The sequence below is a fragment of the Phaseolus vulgaris genome, chromosome 8 (assembly GCF_000499845.2).
Source record: "Phaseolus vulgaris cultivar G19833 chromosome 8, P. vulgaris v2.0, whole genome shotgun sequence".
NCBI classification, from domain to species: domain Eukaryota; kingdom Viridiplantae; phylum Streptophyta; class Magnoliopsida; order Fabales; family Fabaceae; genus Phaseolus; species Phaseolus vulgaris.
Genome location: NC_023752.2, coordinates 22,150,520 through 22,159,863, shown reverse-complemented (window position 1 = coordinate 22,159,863; position 9,344 = coordinate 22,150,520). Strand labels below are relative to the sequence as shown.

The window sequence follows — 9,344 nt, the reverse complement described above, 5'->3', positions numbered from 1 at the left end:
CCTAACTGAAGGAGAAGCCGAAAGCACCTAGCTGAAGGAGAAGCCGAGAGCACTTAGCCGAAAGAGAAGTCGAGAGCATCTACCTTGAGGAGAAGCCTAAAGCACCCAATGTGAGAAGAGACCAAGAGAGTCCAGCCCAAAGTTCGGAAGATTTGTATAAGAGTTAATCTTGTTAACCTGATTCTAGTGTTCTTGGTCCTTGTAAGAACAAACTTTATTATGAATCTTCTCGACAAAGAATATCTAAATGTAATGAATATATATATAATATATAATATTTTAAAGTATAAATAAGAATAATATTATAAGTATGATCTAATACGTATGTTTTTAGTTAACAAAGAGACATATTATAGCAAATAATTACTAATATGACCACTATAATCCAACATTACTATTATATTCAACAAGAAATCGTAGGCTATGTTGCTTTGGTGGTTAGGATCTGAGATATTGCTCTTGTAGAAAAATCTTAATGTAATCAATCTTTATTTCTGAAATAAAAATAAACATGTGTTCTTCTTGTCATCTATTTAACATGTTCATTTATAGCCAGAAACTAAATCTGACCTAACAAGTTCAAAAGAATAGAGTGGAGTAAAGACATTGGTGTTTAAAAGTGAAAATCTTCTATCAGTTTTTCATGTAGTGTCTATAAGCTGGGTCATCCATGAAAGATAATAATATTCTCAAATATTTTAATTAATTTCAATTAAATATATAAACTAATTATAACTTATGAAAATAATAATATTATTTTTATATATCTAAAACCTCAGTCAAAACCAATGATATTTTTTTTTTTATTTTTTCTAATGCATCTCTTAAAAATAAAACTATAACTACGAGTTTTAACACCAAAAATTATTATAAGAAAAAATAATTTTAACGGATATTTGTTTTTACTTTATTAAGGGTTAAAATATTCGTTAAATTATTTATTCAGAGTTGTAGTTACGTCCGTTAAATCATCCTTTGAGTGTTTTTTTTTTGAGATTTTATAAATTCCAGGAAATCCCTTAATTATCATGAGTTTCAAAATTTCCGTTAACTGTCATGGGTGTCAAGATTCTTGTTAATTATCATGAGTTTCAAAATCTTCGTAAAATTTTATGGATTTCAAAACCTCCATAAAATACTATAAGTTTTTAAACCTCCATAAAATGTTTTATGAACTTCCATAAAAAATTTAACTACACAAAATTAATTACTTATTAATTTATTTTTAGTTTATATATTTTTGGGCAAATTAATATAAAATTAAGACAATTGCTCCTGCACCATATCAATTTGGATGTCCATCCAACAAAGTTTTTAAAATTCCATTCTGTCATTGTCTTCTTATTCTTAAAAAAGGTGTAGGGCTGAGGTGAAAAGGAAGTTGGTGTTCATTTGAGGTGCAGAGGAAGTGTTGTTGGTGTGGTAATGGAGGAACCGTTTCACTCTTAATTCTGGCTCACCTTCTACGATGCGTCTCCTTTTCCAATGACTTCGTTTGTTGTCGTCACGGTGCCTCAACGTTGTTTTCGTCGCGGTGTCTATAAGGTTCCGCCGCTGGCTTAGTCATGATGCCTCACTGACCAGAGAAGAATGAAGGGTGCTCTGTGGCTGCTAGGTTCAGTGCACATTTTACTCAAACCCTAATTTTCATTTCATTAAGGATATTTTGATCTTTTTCACTTGTGCATATTGGATGCAGTTCGAAATGATGTGGTGTAAGGAAAATCTACCTAAAATTAACGAAGGTTTAATCTTATTGGTTCAAGATAACAGAGTTACAATTAGTAAAAGAAAAATATTGGACCAAGCCCACTTACTCCAAGATATTTTGCCACCCTTTGTAAACCACCTACCAGACCTTTGGGCGTTTTTAGCTGCATCCCAACAAATGTTTTCTTACAAGTCATCATTTTTTTGGAAAAAAGACTTTAAAAATGATTTTCAAATTACTTTTCTCGAAATATTTCCAGAACATACTTTCTGAAACACATTTTATGTTCCGAATTTACTATTCCAAAAATAAATAAAAAATGTGTTCGAGAAAGAATATTTCACAATAGTTTTTCGCCTTTTGAATTTCCTATTCCAGAAACATCCTTTTCTTATAGAATTCATATTTCAGAAACACCTTTTACCTACAGAATCCTTATTCTGTTAAAGATAATTTCAGTATTTAAAAAAATGCAGAGATACATGAAGAAAATTATAGGGATGCAGGAAGAAATACCCAACCTTTTTACCAATTTCGTATTCACTTGAAAACACAGTTATTATAACATGTTATTTATATTTATTCGTATTATTTTAATATAAGATTTTATTATGAAAAGTAACTCACGACCATATGTAATTTTTGGACCATTAAGGTTTTTTTAGTTAATTAAGCTTTGCCCTCTAGTGCAAGGAATTGCTATAAATAGGAACTAATCTCCCATTTTTCCTCACACGTTCTCGAATCTAAGGAAGAAGAGTGAGCTAGGTAAAAAAGTCCTAAGATTATGTTCAAAAATCAACTTAATTAGAAATTCACAATAACAGTTAAAAGTAACCAAAATCTATTTTTTTTTATAAAAAAATTAGACAGATTTAAATTTCATTGTCAATGTATTGTTTTAAATTCAATTTCCTACAGTTGATTTGTTTTTGCAGCAACTATTATATGACTGTTTTAATTTGCTATTATGAATGAATGATACATTGATGGTTCTTAGGATATGTTACTTAAATTTGAAAAGTTCATACTTATGAAATTTCATGCATATTTTGAGCGAACTTAGATGGAGTTTAAAGATGGTCAATCTCCAAAAAATGGATGAATTGAGATTATGAATGTACATGCATTGATTATATTGGTTGTTTTTAAATTGGAAAATATTCAAATTTCAATCTTTATGTTGCCAAAATTTCAATTTATGTAAAAGATGATTTTTCTTTAGTTAAGAGTTAGATTTTAACTATGTGTAGAAGACACACTCTTTATAGTAATTTAGGAAAAATAAGTCCTTACATTTTAAATATAAATTTTAAATAACTTAAATTGTGGTTATTAATATGTTTAGAGTTATAATTAACCTTACATTTTAATTTATTTACAATTTTATCATTTGCTTGAATTAATACAGTAAAAATGACGTGTTAGTGTAAGAGCAATAAATCAAGTTACAAAAAAAAAAAACTATATTCTCATTCAGCTAACAAGGACTTTCAGTTTTTTATTAAGTTTGTATGTTTACACATTTGAAGTGCTTAAAAGTAATTATAAAAGTATAAAAGTAATTATACATGTACGTATATTCTAATTATAAAAGTAATTATATTAAAAACTCCTATGTGGTAATTTTACTTTTCCAAAAAAATGTAGCTAAAATTTTATATATACTTTTAGGATTGATTTTTGTTCTTAATTAATTGTTCTTTATATACAAGTCTCCTTGTCCCAATTAAACGCTTTACGTAACATACTATAATTAAACTCTTTACATTTCATACTGTTTTTGTCTTCAAATTTAATATTATGATACTGATTTAGGACTTATATTAACATGTTTAAATATTAAAATCACAAAATTGTGACACCTAGATGGTTGAATTAATAGAATTAAAATTATAAAAGCCTACAATTTAAACATTTGAAGGATTCAATTCACAGAATAAAAACTTGTGGAACTAAATTCATACAAATGTGATACTTGAAATCAGTAAAAATACGTCCATAAAATAATACTAGAAAAAATAAAATTATGATCAACTTTTTTATCCGTCACATTATCATTTAATGATAGAAGTATCATGAACAAAACGAAAAAAGTTTACAAGAAACTAGGTCTCGTCAAATCAATAAACGAGGGATTAAAATCATAATTACCACTTTTTTGTATTCTGGGTATTACTGTCTTCAACTGAACCCCAAACGAACAGGCATGTAATTTCCTTCCTGATTATTTCAGAACAAATGGTTATTTACTGTTGATCGTGTTATTTAGAAAAAAAAATTCATGTTATTAAAACGGGAAAAAACTGACTTCTGATCATTTTTAAAAAGTAGATATGCATAAACCAATTTTTACTTCAAATGCTTTTTTTCATCTAATGCAAACACAAAGGTCCTACCAAACCATCACCCATTCAATTGCATTTCTAATCATTTAATTGTGGAACATATAATTTAACTCAATTATGTCAACTTTCGATAATAAATCCGAAATAAATATCCATCAAATCTCCCTAAGGCACAAACCATACCGCGAAGATCAAACCTAGAAAACGAGGGGCCAAACTACTCTCCATTTTGGATGACATTTAGATTTTGTTGTCAGTAACCACGGATCAATACCAGTATTGGTAGCTGGTTTCTGCATGCCAAAAACAACAGTATATCATCACAAGGACAAAATATTTCTTTTAACTTCTTTATTACATCAACAAGAAAAGGCTTAAATAATTTGGTAATTGATCCATAAGAGATGGAACATACCATAAAAACCATGATGAAATACCTACATTGCTATCAGGAACCAATCTTTGTCAATTTGTTGATCATATTTCCATAAAATTGCGCCTCCTTTCTATTATTCTCTTTCACCTTTTCCCTCAGAGTCTTGTACTCCAATTTGAGATCCCTGGTTCATGCGCAGAGAACAATTAGATTGCAAGGAAAACTAAAAAATAAATTGCTCATATACAAAGTAACTGATCTCAGTAAATCTCAAATAATGCATGAAGGTAAAAAATAGTAGCTTATTTAGAGCATGTACCTGTTGTTAGGGTCAATCTCAAGAGCTTTCTTCAGGTCAAGTTCAGCCAAATCAAAGTCAGTCAGCTGCATATATGCTTGGGCCCTTCTATAGAGGGCTTTCACGTTTGTACTCTCAAGGTCTAACACCTACCAATCCATGCCAAAAGTCATTTTTACGGAAAAGGCTACGTTAGTGATTCCCAAGGAGGGCAGATAGAATAATAGTACCTTGGTAGACAATTTCTCTGCTTCTTTATAGTCTTTTAACTTCAACTTGCAAGCAGCATTGTTCAGATTGCAGGCAACCTTCAAGGTCTTCGCCAGCTTTTTCTCCTCCTCGCCAAAGGAAGAATCATATTCTATGTGTTTCACAGCCTACACTTAAGTTTTCAGTACCATCAAAAGGTGTATCAACATATAGAAGGTGAAGAAATGTATATAATCCATCTTAGATTACCTTTTCATATCTTTTGGATGCTCTTACATATTTACCAGCTTTAAACAACACATTTCCTTCTTCTTTCTTCTTACCGGCAGCTTCAAGTTTCTCTTCGGTATTCAGATCCCAGGACTCTTTCTCCTGTAGAGAAAAACCAGATATAGATTACTAGCGATAAAACTGTTTAAATATATAATCCAATGTACGAAAATGAACAAGTGTGCAAATGTAAAAAGGAGTGCCAACAAATCATAAAATTCTGACTTCCAGATCACTACTCTTATTTCATAGTGAGCAAAACAACTCAATTTTGTAAAATAACATACACTCAATGTCATAAAGAAGTTAAAAGAAATACTTTGATAACTGCTCTGATCTACCTAGCTGAACTGGTTCTTATTTGAGGTCATAGAGCATGCAATGAACCATTGTACAACACAACTAGACTTGGAAGATGGTTCAGTTATGGACGATTTTTAACGGACGAATAGAAATATGTGAAGGTACAGAAATGAGCTCCCAATGCTCAAATTGGATAGGGAAAACGGTTGAATTGAACTCAAAAGGCAGGCAGGTACAGAAAAAAAAGGCAATTAGAATGTTCTGGTTTTGGGTAAAACACTAAGACGTAGAGTTATCAAGCTTTCTATCCAGTCTTGACCAGTTCTTTATTACATTGCAGTTAAGGCTGTCAAGTTGCTTTTTCATTATAAATCAGAATTTCTTTTTATCAAAATTAAAACATTAATGAAATCAAAGGTCAGTAGTACCAATTCAACACTGCTATTAACTTACTTTCTCAAATGACACTAGCTCAACTTCAAAATACACAGTCGAGTTAGAAGGAACCACTGCCAAGTCCTGCTGAGACTCTGATGAACCAAAAGCATACTCAGGTTCAATGGTCAACAATGCAACCTCGCCCTTCTTCATAGTCAATACAGCTCTATCAAGTCCATCAACAACTTGTTCTGTTACACACATCAAAAATCACTTTACTGACCAAAAAAATATAATATATAGTGGATGAAGAGGACTGAGAACACTAGCAGATTTCAAGTTACCCTCATCGGTTTTGAATTCAAACAGCTTCTCTTCTCCATCGTGGCCCTTACTCAAAAAGGCAGTACCATCTTGAAGCTTACCAATTAGTTTCACTGAGACAGAAAATGACAAAGATATAGTCAGAAATGATGTATTAAATGCATAAATAAATAAATATAGCAATAGGCAATAGACAACAGTCATTATTCAAAATAATAAGTATTACCCTTCACGCTGGCCCCCTCATTTGGACGCTCATATCCTTCCCCTTCCTTGACAATCTTCTTTATGACCTTCTTATCATCAGTTACTTCCGAAACAGTTTTCCATGAAACTAATTCAAGAGTAATCTCCAATGATGCATTTGGTGGAACAGCACCTTCCTCACCTTGTGCTGGCTTCCCCTTCTCACCAAATCCATCTATGATCCGACAAAGAAATGAAAAAAACTTCAAATTAGGAAAAAGACACAAAATATCACGAAGAATGTCAGTCATAGCTAATCACCAAAATATTCAGTAGAGCTTAGATAACTTACATTGTGGCTTAACTGTCAAAACCACTTTCTCTCCCTTCTTCATGGTTTTAACAGCCTTTGACAATGCAGGACAATAATGACCTATCAAGTATAAACATTAACTTCAGATACTCAGTAAAACAAAACAATAATCTGATAAGAAAGTTTGAATGCACTGACCCTCTCTGACTGTGAACTCCACTCCATCAGACTTTCCTACCAGTTTTCCATCTTCCAGATGAGCTTCATACTTAACTGCATTACCAACAAGCACAACAATTAGTTAACACTAAAGTAATTAACACAGGCATCACATAAACTCAATTAAATTAGACATATATACCCAATACTTCATCAGGATCCTTAGGGTTCTCCCATTTCTCTCCCTCGGTAAGTATCTTTTTAAATATACCACCATCCTTGCATATGTCCTTTACACTAGTCCATGAAAGAAGCTCAACGTCAAATTGGAGTGTAGCATTAGGAGGTATCGTTGGAGGGGAACCAGATTCACCATATGCTAGCTCAGGAGGGATGGTAAAAATGGCATTTTCACCTTTCTTCATTGTTTTAATACCTTCATCCCATCCTTTAATTACCTGCCCTGCAGTTCCAACAAAGATGTCACTTAGATATATTTGACATGTGTCTAAGATTACTTTCAAGCCATTTTCCCTCAAGGGTTAAGCATACCATTTATTTCTATTCAAACATTGATGACACTAATACCAAACAGAAGAAAATTTGAGTTGAGGTTGCAATGGAAGTTGACATTATACCCAAACAAGATTTAGGAAAGCTTGAGACACACCACAAAGAAGGCCTACCAAATACTAATCAATATATGACAACTTTTCATTCATATGCTTTCCACTCTTCAAACTCTACAAAGACAAATTATCTACCACAGATATCACATACTTGTTTGCTACAAGTATAGATCTAAAAGTGTAACACGCTAAAATATCAGTATAACTCTAGCAATCAATGTATTTTTAATTTCTATTCTAAAACGTAACACAACGGCTGCTAACAATACAGAGTACACCCAAGCCTACCATAACAGAACAAAAATATTATTAGACACAGTTTCACATGATTTGGAATTGCACAACTCATCAAAATGATGATGTATGACATAACAAGGAAAGGCCAGAAGATAACTACGGACCTATTTGGTTTGAGAGCACATTTTCTATTTTTAGTTCCTATTTTTGAAAAAATTACAAAAATACCACATAGTTTTAACTTAATTTCCTACTCTCAAAGCATCGTACAAGAAATGATGAAAACAAAATCCAGCATTTTCCTTACGCATCTCCGAAAAGTGGAAATAAAGCAAAAGCAAGGTAACACCTTCTTTAATTATTTGTCGAAACAGGAGAAAAAACATAGACATAGTTATCTCAATCCAAACGGACCTAAATTAATCAGTCAGTTATAGCAACAACTGACACCAGAAGCGCAAACCAGTTCAACATAACACAAAAGCCCGCTTCCTTTAAAATTAAAATCCAACATAGAACAAAAAGTAAAAAAATGATTAAACGAGTAAAAAATGTACTAATCATGCACAATCGCACGCACGAGAGCTCCACTAACATTTTCCAACATTAAGCAAGCAAATAAAAAACACACTGAATTCACGATAACGGTAGCGAGATCGCATACCTTGACCGAGCGTGAAGCTGAAGGGAGAATCCCTGTCACGGTTCGAATCGAACTTCGTTCCGTCGAGCAAAGTCCCAGTGTAATGAACTGCAAATTAAAGAAATGAGAAAAAATAACGGAAAGGTGAATACGACAGAGCAATTGATGTGGTTAGGCCTACCTTTAACTTCGTCGCCGACTTCGGGGGTTTCCCAGCCTTGACCTTCCTTAAGGAGCTTCTTCTTCAGGCCGTTGGATCCGATCTCCCTCTCCTCTCCGACCTTGACTTCGCCGAGATCCATTTCCTCGCCGCCGGGAATGTTGAAATCTTCTTCCATCGCTTTCTCTGACGCCGGGGAAAGGAAGAAGAGAGTGAGGTTTTAGTCTTGCTAGTGAACAGAGGTTCTAGAGAGTTCTATAGGGAATGAGAACGCTTGCATTGGTTCTTACACATGAAAAGCGTGCTGATGCGCGATGGGATCAACGGTCAGGATTTCTTCAAGGAGAATTCTTTTATTTAAAAATATAATATAATGTAGGTTTCTTATTAATTTTGTTTTGACAAGTAGTAGAACGATATCCATGCAGGTCTAGTGAGTAATTCTTTGGCCGGCCTTTGGATGCTGGGAAACAATTGGAACACAGAAGACAAATAAGAAAGAAAGTGAGGTGATACAGAGAGAACTTCTTTGTTTGAAATGAAAAAAAGGGAAAAAATTAAAAATTTAAATAATGATGTGTATGATAGAAAAGAAGGGGAAGTGAAATTTGATGTAAATTGTTTTTTTATCAATTTTAAAAAATATAATATTAGATTAATTTTTTTATGTGATAACTAGAAAGGTAATAGATTATTTTTTTGACAGTTAGGTGAAAATTTATATTTAAAGATTTTGTTTAAAAGCTTTTCATAATTTTGATGAAAATAAAAGGCATTAAATTTAGTCATTCAATAAATT

The 9,344-nt window shown here is 32.3% G+C and overlaps 1 protein-coding gene across 4 annotated transcripts; it reads right to left on the bottom strand.

The window, feature by feature from the left end:
* Positions 1-3,695: 3,695 nt before the first annotated feature.
* Positions 3,696-9,028, bottom strand: LOC137827297 (peptidyl-prolyl cis-trans isomerase FKBP62-like). 4 transcript variants are annotated; one of them, XR_011083703.1, is made up of 14 exons: positions 8,567-9,010; positions 8,407-8,493; positions 7,079-7,339; positions 6,916-6,990; positions 6,757-6,837; positions 6,445-6,639; positions 6,239-6,331; positions 5,970-6,145; positions 5,193-5,315; positions 4,964-5,110; positions 4,755-4,882; positions 4,475-4,619; positions 4,243-4,352; positions 3,696-3,934 (listed from the first exon to the last, which is right to left on the bottom strand). XR_011083703.1 is itself a non-coding variant. In XM_068633586.1 (13 exons), the coding sequence occupies exons 1-12, from the start codon at positions 8,721-8,723 to the stop codon at positions 4,508-4,510; spliced, it is 1,635 nt and encodes a 544-aa protein (XP_068489687.1). In that variant the 5' UTR covers positions 8,724-9,028; the 3' UTR covers positions 4,105-4,352; positions 4,501-4,507. The 4 variants fall into 4 exon arrangements, 2 of the variants coding, with proteins under 2 accessions (XP_068489687.1, XP_068489688.1); XR_011083702.1 differs by having other exon boundaries at positions 4,501-4,619; XM_068633586.1 differs by lacking the exon at positions 3,696-3,934 and having other exon boundaries at positions 4,105-4,352; positions 4,501-4,619; positions 8,567-9,028.
* Between the last annotated feature and the right edge of the window lie 316 nt (positions 9,029-9,344).

Bases quoted from the DNA above. Each gene is read 5' to 3' on its own strand.
- LOC137827297 (XM_068633586.1), bottom strand. From the start codon at position 8,723: ATGGAAGAAGATTTCAACATTCCCGGCGGCGAGGAAATGGATCTCGGC. The intron at 6,640-6,756 runs GTAAGTTATCTA...GTCGGATCATAG, and splicing joins TTTGACAGTTAAGCCACAAT to ATGGATTTGGTGAGAAGGGG. The intron at 5,111-5,192 runs GTAATCTAAGAT...ACTTAAGTGTAG, and splicing joins CATCCAAAAGATATGAAAAG to GCTGTGAAACACATAGAATA.